General features: G+C 55.8%; 1 protein-coding gene across 1 annotated transcript; it reads left to right on the forward strand.

The window, feature by feature from the left end:
• Nucleotides 1-9,161: 9,161 nt before the first annotated feature.
• On the forward strand, nucleotides 9,162-27,449 carry KCNH3 (potassium voltage-gated channel subfamily H member 3; the record flags this gene model as incomplete). The annotated part of the gene is made up of 15 exons (XM_082849430.1): nucleotides 9,162-9,237; nucleotides 10,698-10,931; nucleotides 11,389-11,523; nucleotides 12,396-12,529; nucleotides 12,974-13,217; nucleotides 13,594-13,751; nucleotides 13,834-14,041; nucleotides 17,896-18,177; nucleotides 18,478-18,677; nucleotides 19,128-19,377; nucleotides 24,317-24,534; nucleotides 25,236-25,567; nucleotides 25,960-26,066; nucleotides 26,684-26,760; nucleotides 26,853-27,449. 15 exons carry the CDS (start codon nucleotides 9,162-9,164, stop codon nucleotides 27,447-27,449), a joined length of 3,252 nt encoding a protein of 1,083 aa, XP_082705556.1.
• Nucleotides 27,450-27,875: the final 426 nt, after the last annotated feature.

Raw genomic sequence — 27,875 nt, forward strand, 5'->3', positions numbered from 1 at the left:
AACGGTCCCACGTTTGTTTCACAGCAGGAAGTGACTTCATTTCATTATCTCTTTTTCTTTGGGCCTCATGGGGTAGAAGTCACTCGAACAGCTTGTTCGGGACTTAAATGAGGGTGTCCAATTCCTAAGTCATTTGTCCACTGCTTACCTTCAGAACCAAATGAAATGTAAAAGCCAGGATGAGCAGATGCAGCGGTTCCTCTTGGGAAGAGGTCTGTAGGAGAGGGAATGGTGACCTTCCGAAGGAGAGCCTACCAGTTCAGAAAACCCACAGCTGCCAACAGCTCACCCAGGCAACCGAAGGTTCTGTCCACACCCCTGTCTTCCACTGCCTGTCCCTTCACAGGAGTAGTGGATATCACAATGTAACGGGGTTCCTGCATGTAGCAGGCGGTGCTGGTGCCAGAGTGCCACACCCACCCCAGCCTCTATGATTTAATAACAGCAGAGCTTTTTCTTCCCCAGCATTTGTTCTCCCAAGGCTGAAGCCCAGGCTGTAAGTGGCAGTGGTGCAGAACACTTAGCTGCCTCAGGGCTTCCCCTAGCTCTTTGGCTGAAGATGAGCTGCCAGGGTTCAGGTTGGCTGCACAGATTGAGAAAGAAAGAGAGAAAAAGAGTGTGTGTGTGTGTGTGTGTGTGTGTCTTTCAGTAAAGAAAACAATAGTCAAGGAGTACTAGGAAGCCATTTTCTAAGGGGCTGGCCACCTCATTTGGGGGAATTTATCCAACATCACCATCAGCCTGCTGTATCAGGAAAAAGCCCTGCTTTTCTGATTAATTGCTTACCTACACTTTATAGGAAATCCAGAGATTGAAGTGGCCTTGAAGAATTCTGAGGTCTATGCCCGTATCCAGGTAAGACTGTATTTAACCACCTAAACAGATGGGAAGCCACATGTTTGTCAAAACTGCCTTGAAGTTGAAGTTAAAATCTCCTTATAGAAAAATATTTGAAGACTTTTTCTATGACCACAAAAAGTTTGAAAATTATGACTTTTTTTTACACATTGTTTTTAATTACAAAAGTAGCATTTAAAATATCAAATAATACAGAAATATAAAAGGAAAAAGTTAGTTTTCCACTTTTTCATTCTGTTCCTCAGGGGTAATAACTTAATGATTTGGCATATATCCTTATAAACCTTTTCAAAGCATATATGTGCTTATACACATAGATATGTAGGCTTTTTTAAAAATAAATTTATTTTTGGCTGTGTTGGGTCTTCCTTGTGGTATGCAGGCTTCTCACTGCGGTGGCTTCTCTTGTTGTGGAGCACGGCCTCTAGGTGTGTGGGCTTCAGTAGTTGTGGCACATGGGCTCAGTAGTTGTGGCACGTGGGCTCAGTAGTTGTGGCTCGCAGGCTCTAGAGCACAGGCTCAGTAGCTGTGGTGCACGGGCTTAGTTGCTCCGCGGCATGTGGGATCGTCCCAGACCAGGGCTCAAACCTGTGTCCCCTGCCTTGGCAGGCAGATTCCCAACTATTGCACCACTAGGGAAGCCTGATATATAGGCTTTTAATTTTTTGTTTTGCTTTTTACAAAAAAGGGAGCATACTATATGCATTCTACAATCCTTTTTTTAGATATGTCTAAACCATAATTCATTTAGGATCTCACGTTGTAGATATTCTCCTAAATTTGCCATTTGACTTTCTTCAGTGAAGAGAAGTGAGATTTACCTTAAGTTTGAACTGTGCAGCTCATTCTTTGCTCCCCACAACAGCTCTTCCTTCCAAGAGGAGGGAGGCTCTGTACCCTGGGCAGTTCCTGCTGTGTGTTCAGAGACAACCTTCCTAACCACCATTTCTCCTTCCCTTTCCATTTCCTCTTAGAAATCAATGTCCTGTCCTTTCCCAGCCTGAGAGATAAGATTGAAACTTCAGGTTTACCTTTGTCAGTTATGTGCCACTTGAGAGAGAATTTAAATTAGCGTGGCCTCATTATGAACATCAAATATTCCATAGGCCCCTTATTTGCGGCAGTTTTTTAAATTCACTTTTTAAAAAAGTAATACAGGCTAATTTTGTTAAAGGTACAAAAGGATACATGATGTGAAAGTGAAAAATACTCCCCTACCTTGTCCCACTCCCTAGAAGAAATCACTGATAAGTTTCTTGTTTATCTTTTCACAAATTTTCTAAATCCAAACATGCAAATATGTTTTTCTTTCTTTTACATAAATGGAAATTATATTATGTGTATTCCTAAGCAATTTGCTTTTTTTTAACTTGTTCTCACTTTTTTTTTTTTTTAAGTATTTATTTATTCATTTGGTTGCACCGGGTCTTACTTGCAGCACACGGGCTCCTTAGTTGTGGCATGCAAACTCTTAGTTGCGGCATGCATGTGGGATCCAGTTCCCGGACCAGGGATCAAACCTGGACCCCCTGCATTGGGAGCACAGAGTCTTATCCACTGCGCCACCAGGGAAGTCCCTGTCCTCACTTTTTATAACTAGTTTTTGTTTGGTTTGAAGAAAAATCAATATATGTAAATGGTTTTAAAAAAAATAGTTCAAAAGGATATATGATGAAAAGTAAGCCTCCATCCCACTCTGGACTATTTATTCCCTCCCCAGAGGCAACCACTGTTAAGTTTCTTGTTTATCCCTCCAGAGGTTTTCTGTATTTATATACGTATATCAGAAGAATGTATGCTGCTTAGACCTCTTTCCATGTCAGTATCCACAAATGTACCTTGTTCTTTCTATGGCTGCATAGTATCCCATTGTATAAATTTATCATAATTAGTTTTACCAGTCCCTAATGATGATTTTCAGTTTTTTGCTATTATATGTATTGATGAAATGAGCATATTTCATCAGTATAATACATACATCATTACATGTGAGAGTGTACCTTTAGGATCAATTCCTAGGAGTGGAATTGCTGGATCATACAGGTATTGATAAAGTACTCTTAAAAGGCGCATGGATTCTCACCAACACTGTTTGGGAGTGCTTTGTACAGCTGCTGAGCTGGAAGCTAAGGAGAGATAAAGATCACTAAAACACAGCCCTCTGTGGGGCTGATAAACTAGTTGGGGCAACTGACACGTACAGATAAAAGAGTACAAGGTAATAGTATTGCATGAAAGAGCCTTGCTGTCTTCTGTGAGTATAATGGAGAAGCACTGCTCGCAGGGCCTGTGCTTGAACTTGAACCATACCAGCGGTGATCAGGCATTTGCTCAGTGGCTTATAGACAGGGTGACCTCGTATTTCAGAATCCCAAACCAGGGTACAGTCTTGTGAGTATGAATGTATGTATGGGAAACAACAGGATAAACTACTTTAGGTTGGGAGTGGCCTAGAGAAGCCAGGACACATGGTTATCAATCTGTGAACCTCTGCTTTGGAGAAGGTCAGTAGAGTAATGGCTTGTTGCCCTTGGAAATCCTGCCATTTGACCTAACAAAATGAGGGTTTGTCTTGCTTGATCTACAGGATTCATCCCACCTGGAGAGGATGATATGCGTACGGAAGCACACTTAATGGAAGAAATGGGTATCCGAAATGGTACATGTTTGGAGGTCAGCAACTGATACAAGGAGCTGTTTTGTCACTATTTTAACTCGTTCAGAGTACCAGACCGTAATGCTGGTAGCAGAACATCACACCGTAATGTCAGCCAAGCTGGACTTCCGGTGGCTTTAGCCACCTGCGCACATTCTTTGCTTCAAACACTGAGGCACCTGCTGGGTGCCAGGCACTGTGCTGAGTTCTGAGGCAAAGACAAATGGTTCCAGCTCTTTCCTCAACCCCTTTGCAGGTGAAGGAACTAGAGCTCTTAGAGCTCAGCGGGGGCTGGTGGCTGGGCAGTGTGGTAGAGTAGAAGGACCCTGGACTTTTGAGACCGATACTTGGATTTTAATTCTGGCTTCACAACTTGGTAGCAATGTGACCAACTAACCTTGGGCAAATAACGTAACATCTTTGAACCTCTTCTTGAACTGGGAAGTGGAGACTGGTAACTACTTCGTGGAGTGGTAAGGTAGGTATCAAGCAGGTGCTGACAACAGTACCCTGGTGTCCAAGCTAACCTGTGACTAGTTCAGTGTTCACTCACCGTAACTCCTTTACTTTTCTGTCTCTCGTGCCCTGTTAAAAAGTGCATGAAGGACTTCCCTGATCTCCAGCCTTACAGACCTAATTAACCAAAAATAAAAATAAAAAATAAACCCAAAAATAACCCAAAAAATAGAACCAGAAATTAACCAAAAATAAAAAAGTAATACTTCAGTCACCCTATTCCTGCTGCCGCTTTTCTCCTCTGAGTGCAAATCCCCCCAGCATGGTGAGCTCTGTGCCCTCTTGTCCTGACAACTGTCAGGAAGCCACCCCCGCTCCCGTTTCTGAGCTCTCTGGGTGGCACAGGCCAGATGCTGACGGCACCAACATGGGCAAACAGGGAGCAAGGCTGTGGCAGAGTCCGAGGAGAGCCAGGGAACATCGTTTCCATACAGGTGCTGAGGGAATTTTGTTACTAGTCTGTGACTCCCTACCAAGGGGAACCGCTATCTGAAGATTTTTCTGGGTGAGGAAACTCACGCACCATCACCACCACCAGCAAAACTGTTCTCCAGCACCACCCCCCCGCCCCTTCACAGCCGTCAAAACAGCAGGAACAAATACCACCCACTCTGATTCCCCAGGGAGAAGTCAGGTCTCCTTTTTATGTCTCTCTTCAACTTAACCCAGTTAGGCTTTCTCTGTAACTAGATTTCAGACAAACCCATTTTCTGGTGCTGCTAGAACACGCAGGTTGAGAGACTGAGAAGATTTCTCAGACTCCCTCCCTTGCTGACTGCAGGCAGGACTGGTAAACTGGCCTTCCGGCAGGCGGGGCCCACAGTCGACTGCAGCGTATCCCCACGGCCTGAAGTCCTGTGGCTGTTCACAGTGGGCACTCATCAAAACGACCATACCGTCCTCTTTTAATAGGCTGTTTACCGAAGGATAGGCCAAGGCACCCCAGCGTTGTGCGCGGTGGCAAACTGCTGTCAACCTAGTTAACTCCCGGTTCAGATCTCGTTCCTCCACTTAACTAGCCATGCGATATACAATAGCTTATCCAGGATTCCCTTTTAGAAAGTTTACTGTGGTTTCCTCACACTAGCTAGGATCCTCCACTAAAAGAAAAGGGATGACCTAGAATGAGACAGCTGAGGGGCGGCCAAGTACTGGAGGCCTCAGAGTATTCCAAAATGTTGTGTTTGTTTTGGTGGGAATGGGGAACCTTCAGCGAGGCTTCATGCTGAGCTCATTTCTGGGGTCCCAGCACCCAGGGGCAGGACAAGTGCTCAGGGCGACTCTCAATAACAATCACAACCACTTACTAAGCTCATCTCACTCTCTCCACAATCCTCTGAGAAAGGATCATTTCACAAATGAAGGAACTAATGCTCTTCGAGATGAGCGCCCGTCCCCCATCCCTGCCCAGGGTCACACAGTGGCAGAGCTAGAATTGAAACCTAGACTAGTTTGACTTGAAAGCCTGAGATTCCCCACCACACCACACAGCCTAAGAAGGAGAGGCAGACCTGGGGACCTCCAGGAATGAGGGTGGAGAGAGTAGGAAGAGGAGAGGAGACGGGAGGGGCCCTGGACTCTGTTCCTCGACAGCCACCTGTTCTCACCGGCTGCACACAGCAACTGACTCCGCCTGCACTTGGGAGGGGGGCTTTTTCCATCTTTTGTGTCTTGAGCGGTTTTTTCCTCCCTTTGCTCTTCCCTCCTCTCTCTCCTTGTTCCTTTTGTAGATAATACTCCCACAGGCCTCCCACGGCAGCTCCAAAACGCAGCCTCCTGAGTTTCTCCTTGTTGACAATGGCTCTGAGCTATCTCTGAACAGGGCTCCTTCTCAACCTTCCCTTCCCTGTGACTCCCCACTGTGGCCAGTGAGTCAAGAACTGGGGAAAGGGGAGAGGAAGAGGAGATTATAGTGGGGAGCCCAGTGGCCCCTAACCTCCCCACACACACCCTGCCGTGCCCTGTTGTCTTCACGCGCGCGCGCGCGCGCGTGTGTGTGTGTGTGTGTGTGTGCGCGCGCGTGCGCGCACGTGCATGGGGGGTGGGTGCGGGGGTTGTGGGGGTGGAAGGAGGAGGCAAGGAACTCACCATAAGCCAGGTCTGGCAGGAAGACCTGAGGCACTAGGTAAAGTGAAAGAGTGAAGTGGGTTGAGATCTAGACACTCATCTAGACGGAAAAGGCACCTTAAATCAGGCCAGGCCAAAGCAAAGGGTCAGTGGCTGCATTTCTACCCCGTACACACTTTCACACAAATTCTTTGAAGGGCAATGGGGGAAGCGGTTTAAAGCCCAAAACATTGCTGTTTCATTCTGTGATAAGAAGAGTGATCATAACACTCAATAAACGTTAGTATATTTTCTTCTCCCAGAAACGGGGACCAGAGCACCAACACAGTGACACAGGCATTGCGCCTGGAGCTCTGGAGGAGGCAGTGCATCTTAACCTCTCCGCCTCGATGCTTTCACCTGTAAATTGGCAATTATAACAGTGACTACCTCACCGGATAATCCAAGGAAAGCACTTAGCACAGTGCTTTGACACCAAGTCGATCTCAGCTATGGTAGTTCTTCGGGGCACCCCGCGTATTCTGTCTACCGCCTGCTCACCCTGACCCAAAGCATATGGTTTGGTTTGATGTTCAAAACCAGCACAGGCGGAGGAGATTGAAGACTGAAAGTCTGAACACTTGGGCTTCCACGGGAGGGTCGTCTGGATCTGATGCACACGCCAGATGACCAGTCCTTGTGAGTGCCACACAGCTAGCCTGGGGTTGTTTCTGAGTCCTCACAGTGGGAGCCAGCTATGCTGGAGTGAGGCAGACTCTGGACCTGGGGTTGGGAGTGTGTCAGGGTTGGAACCTTAGCCACTTACCACCTTGGTTACCTTGAGCGAGTCTCTCCTCTGTCTCTGCCTCTGTTTACTCATTTGTGAGATGGAGAGTAAGTAGCATCTAGTCTGCATATTTCACAGGGCTCCCATAAGATCCAAAATCAGATAATATTTACATGTTGCAAATGTCACACGCTGTTCTAGATCCTTTAATCTTTTAATCCTCCTAACAACCCTCTGCGGTAGTTATTGTTCCCGTTTCACAGAGGAGAAAATTGAGTCACGCAAGGAAAATCACAACAGCAAGTGGCAGAACTATATTCGAACCTGGGTAAGTAGCCTGGTTCTCAAGTTGGGTGCTTTCCCTCATAGCCTCATCCTTTCTCTCAAGGTGAGCCGATTCCTAAACTGCACCCGCTCCTCAGCAGTGCGCTTGAACGTCGCCTGGAGGGGCAAAGATGAGTCGTTGGGGGAGGGGTTACTGTGCAGCCCTGGACCCATGTGAGAGAGTGGGACGCTGGGGACTGGGGGAGGGGGACGCTTCCTCTTCTTCCTGCCCAAGCACCAGCTCATTTTAATACAGGTGCCTGGGGCTTTGGCCCTTGTCACAGATGAGGGGTGGGTGGAGCGGGTGACACTCCTTCCTTTCCGATGCTGCTGACTACGGTTGTGTCTCCTAGAGGGGTGGGGGCGCTGAGCCTTCCGCATCACTCGTTCGGGAACAAATTGCTGTTTTGGCCACGGCGGTTCCTCTGGGCGCGGGCGGTAGCCGCGCTCGCTGGCAAATCGTGGGAGGGAGGAGGAGCGGCGCTGGCAACGCGAGGCTGCTGGGACCGACGCAGCGCTGGAGACCAGTGAGAGACTGCCGCCCAGGGCCCGGCTCCGCACCGCCCGCCGGCCCCTCCTCCCCACCCCCTCGCTGGAGGTGGGGGTCCCTGCAGCCCCCGCTCCCTCTTCAGCGCAGAGCCTAGGTCTCTAGGACTAAAGGCGCTAGGGGCAGCGGAGACTCGGTCCTCTCATTCCCCGCCCGCAAAGACCCACTAGCGCACAGTTAGGAAGTTTCCCCCGGCGTCTGACATCTACTGTACCCTGCCTGTATTTGCAACCTGACCCTTCAGCGCAGCCTGGGAGCGGCAAAGGGGGACAGAGAGAAACACAGGTGCAAGACAAAGGATCTGGGGCGCCCCCATCCCCACACACCTCATTTCCACTTTCCACCCCTCCACCTCCCGGGCACACACGGAGAGCGTCGTCTAAACCCTATTTCCAGGACTACCCACCCTCCTATTTCCTGGCAGCTCCAGCCAGCCGCGGCGTCGCTTAGTGACGGATCGATCCATTCCCTGGAGGGTCAAGTTGAGGCTAAGAAAGGCTTGGATGCCTAAAAGCTGGGTTTAAACCCCCTCCCCCAAATCTCCTTTTAGACTTCCCCTGCCCCAACCTCCGCCAACCACCGGTCTTCACCACCTCCACCTGCTGGCCCAGCCCCCTTTCCCATTACATTTTTCTTAGGGGAAATCTTCTAAACCAAGCACCCCCCGCTCATCCCCCGCCTGAGCTCTCCTCAGGTCCCTCCGGGGGAGGAGAGGCTGCCAGGCTCTCTGAGAACCCCCATGCTGCAGAGAAAGACGCCTCGCCCCTGCGGCTGAGTCTGCCCGAGCGGGACCAGGCGCTTGCCTGTCCTTCTCCGAGGGGCGGGCGGGGCGGCTCGGGGTGGCCTGGGCGGCCTGCATGGCGCGGGGAGGGAGGGAGGGCGCCGCTTCCCCTGCCCCCACGAGGTCCCGAGGGGAGGGGGGAATCCCTCGGCGGGAGGCCTGTCCCTTTAAGGAGGCAGCCCTGCCTGGGTGTGCCCCGTCTCCATGGTTACCCCGGTGCTGGCTGCGGGCGCCGGAGGGAGGGAGGGAGGCTGCCGCTTCTCCCCGACAGAAGGAGGTAGCTGCGGGGATCTGGTGCCCAGCGGAGCCCGAGCCGGAGCCGACCCGCAGCCGAAACGGGAGCCGCTGCTGCAGCCACCTCGAGCCGAAGGTGCCGAGAGCACAGAGGGCGCGGAGCCGGGAGTCCGGGAATCGTGGGCGGCCAGGGCGCGAGGAGCCGCGCGCCATGCTCCGGGCCCCGACGGCGGGGACGCCCCCTTGCGCGCGGGCGGCTGGCGGGACCTGCGAGTCCGGGGTGGGCATTGCCCCCCGACGGCTGCGCTAGGGGGCGCGGGGCCCGGCGGGGGGCGGCCGAGTTGGGCGCCCTCCCCCGGCGCTAAGCCCCCTCGCCCCGGAGGGATGGGGCAGGCGGCCACAGCCGCCTAAGATGCCGGCCATGCGGGGACTCCTGGCGCCGCAGAACACCTTCCTGGACACCATCGCCACGCGCTTCGACGGCACGCGTGAGTCCCGACCCTCGCCCCACTGGCTCCCGGACCAGCTGTCCCTGGCCAGTGTTCCCGTCAGTCCTGCACCCAGACACCTCAGCCTGGAGCCCTCCTGCTCTCGCCCTCTCTTCCCCGAGCCCCACTTTTAGCTGGGACCACCGTCTCCTTCCAGACGCCGTTTCCGAAAAATTAAGAGTCAACACTGCCCCGGGCCAGGCAAAATGGCTAGAACTCTCTGGGTTTGGGGGCCGGTCATGTCGTCTGTTCCTGGGGTCGCGAACCCCGACCTAGTCAGTGTAACCTATCCCATCCCTGCGTCTGGCGCTATCCCACCGAGACTACCCTCGAACTGGCGGGTTGGGAAGTGAGGCAAGGAAGCGGTGCTCGAGGGACAGCCTAGAGGCTGAAAAAACAGGTTTAGAAAAGAGGTTTGCAAACCAAGATAGAGTAGGCGGGACTCAGGAGAGCACTGTTAGTCCAACCTCACCTCACCACCTAAACCCACCAGCCTAAACCCACTGAGCCCTCTAGCCCCAAAAGGATAGGTTTGGGGACTCCCACTAAGACTGGGGAAGTTTGGAGAAGGTGACCAGAGCTTCTGGATCCTGGCTTTCCGGGGCTCTGAGCACTGGGAAAGTCGTGAAAGCCCCCTCCCTTCTCCTCCTCCTTCAAACTCACCCCCAGTGGGGCTTCCCAGCTCTCTGCCTCTGTCTCTGGTTCCTGATAGGGGTGGAAGCCCATCTCTGAGACCATCCCCACCCCAGGCTTCTCCATCTGCTTTGCCTGCACTTGGCTCCCGCAGCCTGCTGATTCAGCGCCCCCCACTACCCAATACACTCCTGGCTCCAGGCTGCCAGAGCTCAGCTACCGTTCTTACACCCCCATTGTGGATCACATTCACTAATTCCTGAGCCAGGGGCTCAGGCAACTGGGGCTCAAACAGAGTGCAGAATAGATGGTGGCTTGGATTGCCTCTCCGTCCAAGTGTGTCTCGGTGGGAGGAGCCAAATAGCCAACCCGAGTACCTGGCTGGTGAGTGAACCTGGCAGAAGCTGGCGGGGCGGGGGGAGGGGGGCTGAGGCTGGCCTAGAACTGGTCCTGCAGTCCTCCTTTGGATATCCCTAACCCCACCCCTTACCCCAAGCTGCTCAGGTCACACTCCAGAGGGCACAGTACCCACACGGGGCTGCATTCACCAACCTCAGGGCTCACACATGCCAATTCTTGAATGCACTTATACACACGATGCTAGGAGTGGGACCTTGCAGGGCACCGACACACAGGTGACACTCTAATTCCTGTTCATAAACAGCTCCTGTCCTAACCCTCCCCCAACCCCCCATCCCAAACACTCACACGCAGGATTCCTGGGATTTGTAACACCTACCCTTCGATTGCAGGCAATTGGGAAAGGAGGGGTAGTAGACCCTGTGCCCCTTCACCCCACACCTCCTCTGAGGGGTGCTCTCTTGCAGATAGTAACTTCGTGCTGGGCAACGCCCAGGTGGCGGGGCTCTTCCCTGTGGTCTACTGCTCTGATGGCTTCTGCGACCTCACGGGTTTCTCCCGGGCCGAGGTCATGCAGCGGGGCTGTGCCTGCTCCTTCCTCTATGGGCCAGACACCAGTGAGCTCGTCCGCCAACAGATCCGCAAGGCCCTGGATGAGCACAAGGAGTTCAAGGCCGAGCTGATCCTGTACCGGAAGAGCGGTGAGGGGCCGCCTGGCCAACCTGCCTTACTTTCGCGGTCTCACCCAGCCTGGTACCCACCCCATCTACACTCCCTCCTTTCCAATCCCATCTTCTCCGTCTCCCCATCTCATCCCATCTTCCCACATTCCCCTCTCCTCTTTCTCCACCCCTCCTCTTGTTCCTGGCCCCTCCTTTCTTCGGTCCTCACCCCAATCTCAGCTGGTACTCAATTTCCCATCTTGGATTTCCCACCCCAGCAGAAAAATGTCCCCATCTTACTTAGCAGGACAGATCTATGAACACACATGTCTGACTGTCGTCTCTGCTCTCCCTTGCCTTCCCCCGCCCTGTTGGATCGAGTCTAAGTGTCCTAAGTGGAGCTGGCATGTGCCTTGACCAGGGGTGTCAATGGCCCCTCTGTCACCTTGCCTCGGACAGAGAATGGGAGCTGGGCTGAGTCTGTCTTTGTGCCCAGGGCTCCCGTTCTGGTGTCTCCTGGATGTGATACCCATAAAGAATGAGAAAGGGGAGGTGGCCCTCTTCCTGGTCTCTCACAAGGACATCAGTGATACCAAGAACCGAGGGGGCCCCGACAGCTGGAAGGAGACAGGTGGGTGCCTGTGGGGCTGCCGATTTGGCTGCCGCGGCTGGGCTGTTGGGTACCTCAAGCCTTGGCGGGGCCATTGTGGGCCCCCCACCCCGCCTGCACTCGCGGACTCCCGCTCTGCTGGCCGAGGAGCCTGTGCTGCTCTCATCTCCCCAGGCCCAGGTACGGAGAGCTTGTGGAGACAAAGTTGGACTTTCAAAGTCAACTTTACTAAGAAACTGAAAGAAACAAATTCCACTAGTGCCCGTGAAGTACCATTTTCCCACCAATTAGTGAGGCTGAGCACAGACCTACCTGGTTCCTTGTCCTCATGCAAACCTGTCTGGGGAGCCCTGGCCAAAGCCCTCTTTTAAGTCCCTGTGGTCTTTCCCCTCTTGCATACTCTAAGGGCTGGGGGTGGCCTTTGGACAGCTCACAAAGCTGTCATCAGAAGCTGCTCCAAGGCCTCTTTGCCATTTGGGGGTGTTGGGGGTACTCTCTGTTCCCCAGCCCCCACCCCCAGCCCTGGGCGGCCTCGACTCTGCCCAATGGCCTCCTGCTAGCTCTGCACTCCCCCACCCTGGGAACTACCTCCCACTCCCCTCTCTCAGGCCTTTCCCTGTGGTGTTCCTCTCTTGCCTGGATCCAAACCTCCTTCTCCTAGAAGCAGGCACTGGGGGCAGTGTCTGTAAGCACCCCCAGCACTGCCCGTTGCTGGTGTTGGCAAGTGACCCCAGGAAGTGAGAAACGCTGGTGCCCCCAGCTCTAAATAGACTAACTAGGCAGTGAGCCGGACCAGTCCGTGGGCCAGCAACTGGTGTCCTACCCGCAAGCCCCCGGGCTGAGGCGTGTGAGTGCTTTGCCCATCATTCTCTCCCGCCCCTCTTCTTTTGCAGGTGGTGGCCGACGCCGATATGGCCGGGCAGGGTCCAAAGGCTTCAATGCCAACCGGCGACGGAGCCGGGCTGTGCTCTACCACCTGTCTGGGCACCTGCAGAAGCAGCCCAAGGGCAAGCACAAGCTCAATAAGGTGGATTGGCGCTAGGGTGTGTGTTTGGGGGGTGGGGCAGGGTAGGGGCTGGTTGAGGAGATGGAGAAGGGGAACCAAGCCCACCACAGAGAGAATGTCCAGGGGGCTACTCAGGCCCCACCAGCACTTTGGGGCTTGTGGTGAGAATGTCACATGCCTGATCTGTCGAAGGTATGGCGGAGAGCTTTGGCCCTGGAGTCAGATGGACCCTGGCTCAATCTTGGCTCCTCCCCTAAGCAGCTGTGTGACCTCACCTAAGTCACTTGAGCTCACCGATCCTCAGTCTTCTGATCTATAACACGGGGACTCTGATGCCTGTGTCAGAGGTTGTTCTGAGAATGCAAGGAGAGAAAGGAGGCAGATGCCTGTCCCAGACCCTATCCAAACTCAGTCTGTGCCAATTTCCTGTCCTCCCTGCCTGGACCTGCCCTGCCTCTCATTCAGGGGGTGTTTGGAGAGAAGCCAAATTTGCCCGAGTACAAAGTCGCTGCCATCCGGAAGTCACCCTTCATCCTGCTGCACTGTGGGGCACTGAGGGCCACGTGGGACGGCTTCATCCTGCTCGCCACCCTCTACGTGGCTGTCACCGTGCCCTACAGCGTGTGCGTGAGCACAGCCCGGGAGCCCAGTGCCGCCCGTGGCCCTCCCAGCGTCTGCGACCTGGCCGTGGAGGTCCTCTTCATTCTTGGTATGTGTGCTCTGTGCCTCCCACCCCTCCCTGGGCCAGTGACGCCCCGGGCTTTGATGGGGATGGTCTGCATGGCTTCCACTGCCCCCCAGTGTCCCCCTTGCCCTCCCCCGTTTATGACCTGTGGGCCTTGAAATCAGACCTAGGCTCCGAATATGTCTTCATCACTAATGGGTTACTTGGCCCTGAGCTAGTCATAGCCTCTCCAAGCTGGTTTCTCCCTCCATCACATAGGCACAGTATCCACCCTCTGGCTTACTGCGAAAACTAAGACAATGCAGGTAAAGGGCCCAGGACAGTGTTACACACTGAGCAGGTGCCCAGGAAAATGTGGCTCCTCCCCACCGGTGCTGACTCCCGCCCCAACTTCCCCCAGACATTGTGCTGAATTTCCGCACCACGTTCGTGTCCAAGTCGGGCCAGGTGGTGTTTGCCCCAAAGTCCATTTGCCTCCACTACGTTAGCACCTGGTTCCTGCTGGATGTCATTGCGGCGCTGCCCTTCGACCTGCTACACGCCTTCAAGGTCAACGTGGTCAGTGCGGCTGGGCTGGGTGGGCTTTGGGGCAGGACGGGGGGGCCGGCCCTGGGGTGACCTCCCCCTCCCCCCACCTCAGTACTTCGGGGCGCATCTGCTGAAGACACTGCGCCTGCTGCGCCTGCTGCGCCTGCTCCCGCGGTTGGACCGCTACTCGCAGTACAGTGCCGTGGTGCTGACCCTGCTCATGGCCGTGTTCGCCCTGCTCGCCCACTGGGTGGCCTGCATCTGGTTCTACATCGGCCAGCGGGAAATCGAGAGCAGCGCCTCCGAGCTGCCTGAGATCGGTACTGGAGGCTGCCTCTGTGTGTGTGCGTGTGTGTGTGTGTGTGTGTGCGCGCGCACGCGTGTGCGTGTGTGTGTGCGTGTGTGTGTACATATGTGCCCAAGGAATCTGTTCACTTGAGGGTGCGTGCGTCAGGGAAATGTGAGTCCAAGTGTGTGTCTAGCAGGGGATGTCCGTGAGCTGATGTAAGGTATCAGAGAGATGTGTGCAAGTCTGCATATGTACATGCCCATAGGTGTGTATCAGGGGCATGTGTGCCAGTAGGTGTGTGTTTGTAAGGAGAATGAGGGGGCTGGCGCGTGTGTGTGCAGGTGGGAGCGTGACAGAGCCACCACCTCGAGGGAAGCCTGCTCTCCTGCAGGCCCACGTTGTGGAGGAAGCCTGGTGGGCTGCCTGGGGGAGTCTATTCACCCATCATGGCCTCCTCGTGGTCAAGCTTGTGCCACATTCACATTCGCCCACTGCCTGCCCAGCTGGGTACCCCACCCCTCTCAGAAGACCTCTCCAGGGTTGCTCCGATGCCTGGCGCTTTCCGGCCACCCTCTCAAAAGCTCATCCCCCACCATCTTGGCCCCTAAGGCCCCTTGCCCACTCCTGTCACCTCTGGCAGCATGGTTCTCAGCTGTTTCAGCCCTTCCCCAGCCCGAAATGCAGCCTTTCTCTGCGTCCCACCAGCGTCTTCACTCTCATTTCACCTCCCCTCTCGCAGCTCCTCTCTCTGCTCACCTCCCACTCACGTCTTAACTCCTGCCAGGAGGGCTTCCACCTCCACCTCTCAACCCCAAATGTCACCCTAAAGGTCACAGTGACCTTCTGGGGCCAAACTCTTATCCCTTTGAAGTCCCTGTAGCACCTGACCCTGCCAGCCATCTCTCTGCCCTGTGAGGAGGCCTCCTCCTTCCCCGGCCCCCCGCCTTGCTCTCCCTGGGCGATTCCACTGGCACCACGGTGTGAACATCTCAACTTCCATCCTCTCTCTCTGTCTCCAGACCGTTCTGTTCCAACAACGTCTAACTCTCCACACCCGCAGATCCAAAATTGGACACACCTTCTTCCTCCCATGCCCTCCAGCCCTCTGGCAACTTCCCCGTAACTGGCCTTTAGCCCCCGTTTCCAGTCAGTGGGCAAGAGCCCAGCTGCTCAGATGCACCCCCCGCCATGACTGTCTTCTCTTGATGGGGTCGGTCACCAGGAGTCCAGGTTGGCCTTAGAAACATGCTCTGATCAGTTCCCAGGGACGAGGAGACTCCCGCTAATCCTCCCTCTCTTGCCAAGCCCACGGAGACTGGTGTGTAGCCCAGAGGCCCACTTGGATATTCCCCAAAGCTCTAGCTGCTGAGCACAGGAACCAACATGTTCCAGGCAGTATGTCAGCTCCGTGGCGCCTGCCCTTCCCAGAGGAAGGCTGTGGCGGAGGCGGCTCTGGGGTCAGACGCCCCCAACGAACATGCTCAGAGGACTGGGAGATGGGTAACAGGGACGCAGAGCCCCAACCCCTACGTGGGTGACACACCAGATCCCCAGGTCAGTCCCCTCCCCACACACAACCCAGACACCCAGTGTCTTGCGTCCATGGGGATCCTCCATTCTGACCACGTCACAGGGGCTGCGGAGCTGACATGAAGAACACCTTTGGCTCCCAGAGGGGCTCTGAGCCCCTCCACGGAGAGCATGGGGCTTGTAAGGGGCGGGCTGACTGTTGGGCAGATCACACCCTTGAACCCTAAGTTCACATTAGGGGAGTTCCCAAGTCCTTCACGTCATCATCTGCCCCTTCTTTCTCCAGGGAAACTACCCCCCAGCTGGGTGGGAGCCACACCCAGACCTCCCTAAGACCACCTCGGGAGGGATGTCCATGGGTGAGGGTGGTGTCTCTTGTTGGCCCAGCTCTGTCTGGTGGGAGGTGCCTTCCCTTTGCCTCCTTGCCTTGGTTCTACTGCTCCACTGCCCTGGTGTGGACGTAAAGTTCCAGCCCCAGAATCCCATTAGCCCCGTGGAGATGGGCTGGATTTTCAAAAGACTGTGCTCAACACTGAGGGAGGTCGCTCAGAGCATTTCTCAGTATGAAAGCCTCCAGAACGGCCTCTGCCGCCGACACGCAGAGGGACCATCCCGCCACCAGCTCCAGGGGCTGCCAATGCCCCGTGACCAAGACTGAGTGAGGAGGGACCCCTCTGCATCCTGCCCTCATCCTCCTGCTTCTCCACCCTCCAGCCCCCTCCTCACCCAGCTACCGGCTTCACCTCAGAGGCCCAACTAAGTAACGACTGAAGGGTTTTGTGTACTTCCTTGCGTTCTCACAGCACATCTCAAATAACAGGAGGGTGAGTCCTCACCTTGGCTCAGGACTTTACACATCCCCCCAACTCCTTAGCCTGGAGTTTGCTCCCTCAGTGCGGACCCCACATTCTAGCTAAGCCAAGCTGCTCGCCTGTACTTGTCTCCAGCTCTAGGTTTAGCCCACACCTTTCCCTAGATCAGGAATGACCCCCTCTCAGTTTGTCTCAAAACTACCCATCCTCTGAGACAAACCACCAGTGTCCCCTTTTCCGGGAAGCCTTCTAGCTCTAGCCAATAGCACGTGGGTTTGAGCCCCATCCCGGGACCCTCGGGTGCTGTGTACCTCTGAGACGTCGCTGCAGTAAGCTTCTGGGGGTCCCCCGGCTCCTGGCACACATGTGTGAGATTGCTGACTGAATGGGTGTGTGGTGAGAGGAGGGGTGTGAGGGCCACAGAGAGCAGCAGCATGTGCGATGTTAGGGTGAGTGTGGAGTAGGGAGCTGGGGAGGGGCACGTGGAGAGGTGGGTCCCAGCACAGCCTGTGATCCTGAGCCCACCCTCTGGACTTCTATGCTAGATCTGCTCTCTCTCCCTTGCTCCCCATGGCCCCCAGCTCTGCCAGGACCTCTGTGGACCCTGGGAACCCCCATCTAACACCCTAGAATTCCCACAGCCCTCCAGCTGGGCTGAGTGACTCTGGGCGGCTGTGGGCTCCTGAGACCCCAGTACGCAGCCCCACCTCCTCCAAGGCCAGACCAGAGAATGGGGGGTTGATGAGGAGACTGGGGTGATCTTTATTCTCCTGTCAATGTCCCAGGCTGGCTTGTGTCTGCGTGTAGAGAGCTGTGTGCACGGCGGTGGCCTGCCTGTCTGTGGCCTCTGAGTGCACTCACCTGTGTGCTCGTGTCCATGCAGGTGTGTCCCTCTCCTACCTGGGTGTCAGTGTGCAAGCGCCCGCGTACCCTTGTCTCTCCCAAGCGTGCACAGGCCGTGGCTGTGCTCCTGGGACTGTGCTCACACACGTGTGTCCTTGTCCTCTCGACTGCGTCTGTAGCCTTACTGGTGTGTGCACACGTCCACGTCGGTGTGCCCGAGAACGCGTGCGTGAGGTTGGGTGGTGTGTGTGGTTGTGGGGTGGGGGGGATGAGGTTGAATGGGGGGCGGCTTTCCGGAGCTCAGAGAAAAAGCAAGAGGAGTCTGGGAGGACAAGGCAGAGGAGGCGGCCCTGCGGATGAGGCTGTGGCTGGTGCAATGACCCCCCCAGTCCCTCTGCCCCCTCCAGCTGGGCCCACCTCCCCGGGATTAGCGCCAGCACAGGGAGGAGGGTGCAGAGCTCCTCACTCCAGCCTCGGCACCCAGAGACACCGTCTGGGGAGATGACAGTCTCGACCTCGTGTGCTTGTCTTGGGGAGGGGGGAGGGGGTGCACAGGGGCACGCCGGGCTGGCAGAGGAGGGACGGACATGGCAGGAAGCCATGGGGGGTGGATTTGCAGCCATGTGTGTCCCCCCCCCGGGGGTACCAGCAGGCACACCTGCGCCCGCAGTGCAGCAGTGCTGTCCTGCCCCCTCCCCAGGCTGGCTGCAGGAGCTGGCCCGCCGACTGGAGACCCCCTACTACCTGGTGGGCCGGAGCCCAGCTATAGGGAACAGCTCTGGCCAGAGTGACAACTGTAGCAGCAGCAGCAGCGAGGCCAACAGGACGGGGCCCGAGCTCCTGGGCGGCCCCTCACTGCGCAGCGCCTACATCACCTCCCTCTACTTCGCACTCAGCAGCCTCACCAGCGTGGGCTTCGGCAACGTGTCTGCCAACACGGACACGGAGAAGATCTTCTCCATCTGCACCATGCTCATCGGCGGTGAGGCTTGCCCCGTTCCCAGTCCAGGGCCCTCTCCCCGACTCATGCCCTGGGCCACCCCTCCCTCCCCACCTCCCACAGGGCCCCAAGGTCCTTCCCAGAGGTGCTTCCGCCTAGGGGCCCCAAGGAACCCGAGCCCAGGGCCAGGAGGGCCCACCTGGCCGCAGGACTCCACCCCACACAGTGGCCGGGGGCCTTGCCCAGCGCGGGGCTGCGGGTGGGGAGGACAGATGTGTCCCGCACGGTGTCCGGCCGGGCCAGGCTGGTCCTGGAGGTGACCCCTTTCGCCACCCTCCCCAGCCCTGATGCACGCGGTGGTGTTTGGGAACGTGACGGCCATCATCCAGCGCATGTACGCCCGCCGCTTTCTGTACCACAGCCGCACCCGCGACCTGCGCGACTACATCCGCATCCACCGCATCCCCAAGCCCCTCAAGCAGCGCATGCTCGAGTACTTCCAGGCGACCTGGGCGGTGAACAACGGTATCGACACCACCGAGGTGCGCAGGCCTTCAGGGCCGGCCCTTCCTGCCTTTGCTCCTTCAAGGAGTGTGCGCTCGGCCTAGATTCCCAGGACCCCCCTGCCTCCGCTCTGTCCGGGGCGGCCAGCGGCAAGGAGCAGAAGGCAGCCGGGCCGGCTCGGAGGCCCGTCTCCACGCTCGCTAGGTCTAGAGGCCCTGCTCACTGCCGGCCAGGTCTAAGGCCGGGAGGGGGAAAGCAGGGCTGCCCATGGGGGGCGGGGAGGATAAAGTGATTGAGAGGGAGGCAGAGGCGGCCCCCCTCACTGATTGGACCCTGTGTGGAGCTGGATGCTGTGCGAGTGGGGGGAGAGGGGAATCAAGGCCCCTCCCACGCCTGCCCTTGCTCTGAGGCCCTCGGGGTGGAAAGGGCTGGCGGGAGGCTGCCTCCCACTCTCCACCCTAACCTTCGGCACCTGATCCCACCCGCAGCTGTTGCAGAGCCTCCCGGACGAGCTCCGCGCAGACATTGCCATGCACCTTCACAAGGAGGTCCTGCAGCTGCCCCTGTTTGAGGCGGCGAGCCGCGGCTGCCTGCGGGCGCTGTCCCTGGCCCTGCGGCCCGCCTTTTGCACGCCTGGCGAGTATCTCATCCACCAAGGCGACGCCCTCCAGGCCCTCTACTTCGTCTGCTCCGGCTCCATGGAGGTGCTCAAGGGCGGCACCGTGCTCGCCATCCTAGGTTTGTGAGGGTGGGACGGAGGACGCCAGGGCTTGCGGGGAGGCGGGTGGAACCAGGGCCCCATCTGCAGAAAACGCGGAGAGAGGACGCAGGCAAAGCCACCAGGGAGAAACAGCCAGGGTGGGGTCAGGAGTAGCCATGGAGCCCTGGGCAAAGCTCAGAGCGGACCCAGTGACCACAAGGCGGCAACACAAGGAGGTGAACTCAATCTCACGGGTGCTGTAGGCCAGACTGAGCGAAGGACCAGCCTTCGGTCTGTGAGGGGACGGAGGGGAGCACTTCCTGTCAAGGAGGAAAATCAAATGCTAAGGAGGAAAGTGCTGGAAAGAGTGTTCAGGCAGGAGAAAGGGAGGCATGGACGCCATTTTTTTTTTTTTTTTAAATTGGCGGTACGCGGGCCTCTCACCGCCATGGCCTCTCCCGCCGCGGAGCACAGGCTCTGGACGCGCAGGCTCAGTGGCCATGGCTCACAGGCCCAGCCGCCCCGCGGCATGTGGGATCTTCCCGGACCGGGGCACGAACCCGTGTCCCCTGCATCGGCAGGCGGACTCTCAACCACTGCGCCACCAGGGAAGCCCCTTTTTTTTTTTTTTTTTTAATTTATTGAAGTAGAGTCGATTTACAACGCTGTGTTAATTTCTGCTGTACGGCAAAGTGATTCAGTTATACATATATATATATATATATATATATATATGTTCTTTTTTTATATTCTTTTCCATTCTGGTTTATCACAGAATATTGAATATAGTTCCCTTTGTTATACAGCAGGACTTGTTGTGTATCCATTCTATGTATAATAGTTTGCATCTGCTAACCCCAAACTCGCAATCCAACCCTCCCCCACCCCCCTCCCCCTTGGCAACCACAAGTCTGTTCTCTATGCCTGTGAGTCTGTTTCTGTTTTGTAGGTATGTTCATGTGTGTCATATTTTAGATTCCACATATAAGTGATAACACGTGGTATTTGTCTTTCTCTGTCTGACTGACTTCACTTAGTATGATAATCTCTAGTTCTACCCACGTTGCTGCAAATGGAATTATTTCATTCTTTTTTATGGCCAAGTAGTATTCCATTTTATATATATATATATCACACCTTCTTTATCCATTTGTCTGTCGATGAGCATTTAGGTTGTTTCCATGTCTTGGCTATTGTACATACTGCTGCTGTGAACATAGGGGTGCTTATATCTTTTTGAATTAGAGTTTTGTCTGGATATATGCCCAGGAGTGGGATTGCTGGATCATACAGCAACTCCCTTTTTAGTTTTTGAGGAATCTCCATTCTGTTTTCCACAGTGGCTGCACCAACTTGCATTCCCACCGACAGTATAGGAGGGTTCCCTTTTCTCCACACCCTCTCCAGCATTTGTTATTTGTAGACTTTTTAATGATGGCCATTCTGACCGGTGTGACATGGTACCTCATTGAAATTTTGGTTTGCATTTCTCTAATAATTAGCGATGTTGAGCATCTTTTCATGTGCCTCTTGGCCATCTGTATGTCTTCTTTGGAGAAATGTCTGTTTGGTTCTTTTTCGATTGGGTCGTTTGTTATTTTGTTGTTGAGTTGTATGAGCTGTTTGTATATTTTGGGAATTAAGCCCTTGTCGGTTGCATCGTTTGCAAATATTTTCTGCCATTCCATAGGTTGTCTTTTCACTTTGTTTATGGTTTCCTTTGCTATGCAAAAGCTAGTATTTGATTAGGTCCATTCGTTTATTTTTGCTTTTATTTCTGTTGCCTTCGGAGACTGATCTAAGAGAACATTGATACAATTTATATCAGAGAATGTTTTGCCAATGTCCCCTTCTAGGGGTTTTATGGTGTAATCTCTTATGTTTAAGTTTTTGAGCCGTTTTGAGTTTATTTTTGTGTATGGTGAGAGGGTGTGTTCTAATTTACATGAGGCTGTCCAACTTTCCCAACATCCCTTGCTGAAAACATTGTCTTTTTCCCATTGTAAATTCTTGCCTCCTTTGTTGAAGATTAACTGACCAGAGGTGTGTGTGAACGCCATGCTTATTCACTGCAACCTCCCCCCGCCCACCCCGGCCAGGCCCAAGAGGGAAGATGCTACTTTCCTAGGGAAGGTCCTCGAACAAGCCCAGGGTTGCGATGGGTGACAGCAGAGCTCAGACTCTGAATACACTTCCCTTCTTGGCAAAAGAAAGAGGTGAAGTTGAGGGATCAATTCCCTAGACAAGGAAGGGGAGATTGCAGTTTCAGAACTGACATGATAATAATGCTGGCCCCAGGGGTCCCGCAGCGGGGTCAGCCCTGTGTCCCGGCCCTTACATGCTTCAACTCACACAAACCTCACAAAACCCAGTGCGGAGGAATGATCGCTATTCCATTTTGCATAGAAGGGAACTGCGGCTCCAAGAGGTTAATGAACAGGCAGGCTAGGGCTAGAACCTGGTCTGCCAACTCTAAACCTCAGGCTTCTTAACATTGTGTTCTTAGGCGCTCTGCTCTGGGGAGACTCATCCCGCAGAAAGGGCGCGATTTCAGGGTAGCGGGCAACGCGGGGCTGCAGGCTTCGGGGCTGTGGGAGGCTTTCAGCAGGGACCCCAGAGGGTGGGGACGCTGTGATCTGCGTGGGTCGTGGAGGGCCTCACACACTGATGGAAGGCGCCAGGACCACAGCCAAATCCTCAGGCAGCAGCACTTGCAGACTCCCTGTGGGGACAGCTGACGCCTGGAGGGGCTGAAGCTTGCCATTAACCTGGAGAACCAGCAAGACCACATGCCCAGCAGCGACTGTGTGTCCATCCTCTCTTCCTTGAGGAGGATGGTCTTCCAACAGGAAACAGAAGAAAGAAATACCATGCGAGCTGAGAGAGGTGTCGTTCATGAGTTTGACTTCTCGCCCTACGTGGAGTTAATGCCAGGACTCTGAACAAACGGAGTTATGGCCACTCACATATGGCTGGCAGTCCTTGAGAAATGATGGGGAACTGGAGAGATTCAGAAGGGCAAAAAGGCAGATTTTGACAGTGGCAAACTGGTCACTCCAAAGCAAGATTGTCTAGTGGATTATTAAGCAGATGGTTTTCAGCTGGGAGCTGAGGAAGCAGCATGGCTGGGAACTGGCATGGGTCCTGAAAGAATCTCTCTTCTCTGATGCCAGGCACCAGGTCTCAGAATATCCATGTTCAGTATTAAGACAGCTTCACGGGTGGCCACCGCCTGTGCCGTAGCCTTTGCCTCCAGAATTCCCCAGCACTGGGACTTAAGCCACCTTTGATCCATCTCGTCCCTACCCACATGTTCCGGATGAACTGTTTCCTCTGTTGACATGGCCCCTCTGGATGCCCTGGTGGATGCCTGGTTCCCCAGCCCTCATGATGGCCTGGTTTTCTGCTTTGCCTTCACCCCATCCCCCACCTGCCTCCTTAGTTGAACATCCAGGTGCTTCCTGCCTGCTCCTTGCAGCTAAGGCTCACGGCACATCTAGCAGTGTCAATTCTGGCCCTTACCTCTGTGTATGAACTAACAGCTAAGTGTGCAAAGTTAGTTGGGGAGAAAAGAGGCAAGACGAAGAGAGGTGAGCTGGGCGACGGTGCAGGGAGGACCTTACAGGCCTTGATGAGCTGAGCTGGAGGCTGTGTCTGAGAGGCCAGCCTGGAGGGCAGGCTCTGGTCCCTGAGACCAGTGGTATGGAACTCGTCCTCGGTCCTGTCCTATTTCTCGTTTTTATCTCCCCTCTTGGATGAAGACAAGAAATACATACTTATCCTATTTCCAGATGACACACGTGAGGACAGAGAGCTCATTCATCAGATGATCACACTGAGATGCAAACAGCTCTCCGAAGGAACCAGAAGGATGGCCTGAAACCAAGAAAATAAGATTTAACGACGATGCGTTCTGCACTTAAATTTGAGCAAAAGTCCATGAACATTTAGAGGAGGCCTTTAAGCTCAGTGAGTTCTGCTGGCAGCGTGAGGCAGCCCACAGCGGGGGTGGCAGCGAGCCATCGTTTTCCTTAAGGATGAGGAAACGCTGTCTAATCTCGTGAAATGTCTGGCCGTGGGTTGAGCTGCCTTGTGAGGGCCGTGAGTGCTCTGCCCAAGCCCTGGTGGCATGCCATACCTCTTGGGAATGATCGATAGGGGACTCTCTTCGGGAGGGAAGGGAAGGAAATGAACTTTGATTGGCCATCTATGTGTCAGGCACGTTATCTACACTAACTTATCACCATGTCCCTGATTGGAGACATCCTATTTCATCGATTCTAAGTCACACATTTTTTCCCCACAATTTAACATCTCTGAGATTAGGATGCGGACTCGAGTTGATGCCATTTTACAATCGCTGTCAGCCAGGTGGCAGTCTCAGCCGGGTGGTGGGAAAACCCTCTATTGACACCTTCTGGTAAGATCGCGAAAGCACCACAGACTCAGTTCAATGCAGGATCTCTCATATAGATGAGGCACCAGGGCTCAGGGAGGTGAAATAACGCGGCCCCCTGCCTTTTTCACTGTGCCACACAGCACTAACTTGCTGGTTCCACATACTGGTTCCTGGACACGCTCTACCTGAGTCACCTGCAGGGCTTAACAATTGTGGGGTCTCCAGTAGATATTATGATTCTGTAGGCAGTGATGGGCCCCGGGGAGTCTGGTTGGTTTAACTTTCCCGGAGGATTCTGATCCACAGGCAACCTGGGAATCACTAGAACTGGTGTCTCAGATCTGAAATTTGGGTTGTTTCAGCACAGTGCTTTGATCCCAAATGTGCTTGAGCACCTGGGTCACAGTGCTCTTCACCCCGAGCCTGTCTGAGGAGCCAGTGAGGCAGGCAGCAGGGGTCAGCCAGGGCCCGGGCCCCGCTACTCCCCACTTGTCCTGGCTGGAGAGGCCCCACTCAACCCCCATCTCGGCTCGGGTGGCTGAGGGGCAGGACTTGCTGACTCTGCTTCCTCTTCCCAGGGAAGGGCGATCTGATTGGCTGTGAGCTGCCCCGGCGTGAGCAGGTGGTCAAGGCCAACGCCGATGTGAAGGGGCTGACGTACTGCGTCCTGCAGTGTCTGCAGCTGGCTGGCCTGCACGAGAGCCTCGCGCTGTACCCCGAGTTCGCCCCCCGCTTCAGCAGGGGCCTCCGAGGGGAGCTCAGCTACAACCTGGGTGCTGGCGGAGGCCCCGCAGAGGTGAGGGTGCTGGGGGGCCTGGTGAGGCGGGCAGAGAAGGGGTTTGTGGGAGTGCCGTGTGAGCACCCCGCACGTGGTGGTGGTGGGGCTCTAGGCTCTGCTGCCCCTTCACACTCTCACACTGTCCTTTAAAGCCCAGCCCAGCTCTGCTCAGCCGCCACTCCCAGCTCTGCCGGCCCATGAGACGGCCCGCGAGTCCAGTGGTACCAGACAAGGAGGCTGTGAGGTCACAGATGAGGGGTGGTGCCCATGGGTCGGGGCCAGGCAGGCCGCACACTAGTCTCCAGGCCGCCTCTGCAGAGAGCCCTGCAGTGCCCCCTGCTTCTTCACAGTGACACAGGACTGCTCTGAGGGGCTTTTGAATTTTCCTGCCTTATCTTACTAATTCCAAACCGGTTTTTGGTACCAGGTCCTCCTGGATAGTTCAGTTAGCCTCAGGGACCAAGTAGAGGGACAGCGTGTCCACACTTGGCTAGCATTTTGAGGGACAGCAAACGCCTCCGGGGCTTGGTGGCTTTGTGGTGGCAGCAGAAAAGCACCCCGTTCCCTTGCCGAGTCTCTTCCTTGGGAGGTGGGAGACACTGGGCATCCTGTTTAACAAAAACAGCTCCTCCTGTCTAGGGCGATGAGACCAGGTCAGGGGGTGAGTGGGACATAGCGGGAGCTCCCCATGATGATTCCCTGTCCCCCACTATCCCCAGGTGGACACCAGCTCCCTGAGCGGCGACAACACCCTCATGTCCACACTGGAGGAGAAGGAGACAGACGGGGAGCAGGGCCCCGCAGCCTCGCCAGCCCCAGCTGATGAGCCCTCCAGCCCCCTGCTGTCCCCCAGCTGCACCTCATCCTCCTCGGCCGCCAAGCTGCTATCACCACGACGACCGGCACCCCGGCACCCGCTGGGTGGCAGAGGGCGGCCGGGCAGGGCAGGAGCTTTGCAGGCTGAGGCCGGCCCCTCTGCTCACCCTCAGAGCTTAGAGGGGCTGCGGCTGCCCTCTGTGCCATGGAATGTACCCCCAGATCTGAGCCCCAGGTGAGCGAGCTCTGGGCCACTAAACTCTGGGCAGAGCTGCAGTGATAGGGCTGGGGCCCCGGCCAGGCACACCCCTGCCCTGGATGCCCATCTGTCCCTCCAGCCTCCTCCAAGAAGCCTTCCTTGACTCCTCCTCCTCCCTGCTGCCCCCGTTCCACCATTCATGCCACGCACTGCTCAGAACTCTCTTGCTGTTTCACCTCATTCAAGTTTGAATCCCTAGTGAAACTGCGAGCTCCTAGAGGAAGGGACCACGTGTTACCCTTCGCTTGGGGCCCCAAGTCCCCGGCCCAGCTCCAAGCTTCTGCAGCCTCTGCGGACAGTGGGGCATCTTGTCCCATGAAACACTGCAGTGGCTGTCTGTCAACTGATTTGTTGTCCTGTGTCCACAGGGTAGTAGATGGCATTGAGGACGGCTGTGGCTCTGACCAGCCCAAGTTCTCTTTCCGGGTGAGGCGGTCTGGCCCAGAATGTAGCAGCAGCCCCTCTCCCGGACCAGGTACTGGGGCCCGGGTCCGGGGGGAAGTTGGCAGGGCAGCCTCTTTGCCCTGGGAGCCTCTGAGAAAGTGGCAGGGCACAGACTTTGGGTGCCCTCTTGCCCTCACCCACCTGCATGGTTTGGGCAGGGCAGTGGGTAAGACCAGCGCCTTGGTGTTGGAAGGTAGCTGGAATGGAGCTTGGTGAGATCTCTGCTGCCAGATCTCTGTGTGACCTCTGTTCTCACCCCAGCTTCCCATCTGTAAAAAGGTGGTTGTGCATGTTAAATGAGATAATGGTGCTGAAACCCTCAGCACCGTGTCTGGCCCACTGGGGGGGATACAGGACTGGGGAAGCAGAGTTGGAAGTGGCCCCCAGGTAGTGTCCCCTTGCCTGGAGGACAGAACAAGAGACAGGCACAAAGGCAGCTTCCTGAGGGAGAAGCACAAGCCAGTGTGCCCGAGGCCCCCTGGCGGTTTGCACAGAATTCAGCAACTCAGGTAAGGCTGTAAGTGGCTGTTCCTGGCGGCAGCAGGCCTGGCCAGGCCAGTGTGGTCTGCGCTAAGCGGGCGGAGGCCTGGACCCCACGCTGTCTTCATTCACCAGCCCTGCCTGGTAACCCCACCCTACTGTCCACAGAGAACAGCCTGCTCACTGTCCCCCTTGGGCCCAGCGAGGTGAGGAACACAGACATGCTGGACAAGCTTCGGCAGGCGGTGGGTGAGGGGCAAGGGTGGGGGCGCCTGCTGTCGTGAGGTCCCCACCCCACTGACCACACCCTCCTCCCACCCTCCTCCCTTCCCTGCAGGTGATGGAGCTGTCTGAGCAGGTGCTGCAGATGCGGGAGGGGCTGCAGTCCCTTCGCCAGGCTGTGCAGCTCATCCTGGCACCCCATGGGGAGGGCCCATCCCCTCGGGCGTCAGGAGAGGGGCCCTGCCCGGCCAGCGCCTCTGGGCTCCTGCAGCCTCTGTGTGTGGACACTGGGACGTCCTCCTACTGCCTGCAGCCCCCAGCTGGCTCTGTCTTGAGTGGGACCCGGCCCCACCCTCGTCCAGGGCCCCCTCCCCTTGTGGCACCCTGGCCCTGGGGCCCCCCGGCGTCTCAGAGCTCCCCCTGGCCTCAAGCCACAGCTTTTTGGACCTCCACCTCTGACTCAGAGCCCGCAGGCTCAGGAGACCTCTGCCCCGAGCCCAGCACCCCAGGCCCACCGCCTCCTGAGGAAGGGGCTAGGACTGGGCCCCCGGAGCCCATGAACCAGGCCGAGGCTGCCAGTACCGGAGAGCCCCCGCCAGGGGCAGGGGGCCTGGCCTTGCCCTGGGAACCCCAAAGCCTGGAGATGGTGCTGATTGGCTGCCACGGCTCTGGCACAGTCCAGTGGACCCAGGAAGAAGGCACAGGGGTCTGACCGCCAGCCCCAAAGCTGCTGCCAGACATGCTGCCATCTGCCCAGCTTCAGGGTGGAGGAAGGGTGGCAGCCACCCCTGGGACTCCGTGCTGCCCGCTGGCTCAGGGCAGGGAGCTTGAGAGCAAACAAACAAGGGCCTGGCCCGGACTCTCACAGGGAGGGCTAGAACTTCTTCAGCTGTAGGCCCCAGGCTAGGAATCTTTGGGCTCCTACTCCTGGGGCCCTTCCTCACCTCAGCCTGCTCCTCTGACGTCTCATCTCCCTCTGCAGGCTGGGGGACAGTGGCCTGAGGCCAAGGAGGGGTTCTGCTATCCCCTGCATGTGCCCCTGCCTCACCTGTCCCCACATTTTTTATATTAAAAAAAGAATAATAAAAGAAACTACTTGGGAACTCAGTGCTTTGTATTTACAAAAGAAAATAATAAA

Source organism: Leucopleurus acutus (assembly GCF_964270905.1).
Source record: "Leucopleurus acutus genome assembly, chromosome: 11".
NCBI lineage: Eukaryota > Metazoa > Chordata > Mammalia > Artiodactyla > Delphinidae > Leucopleurus > Leucopleurus acutus.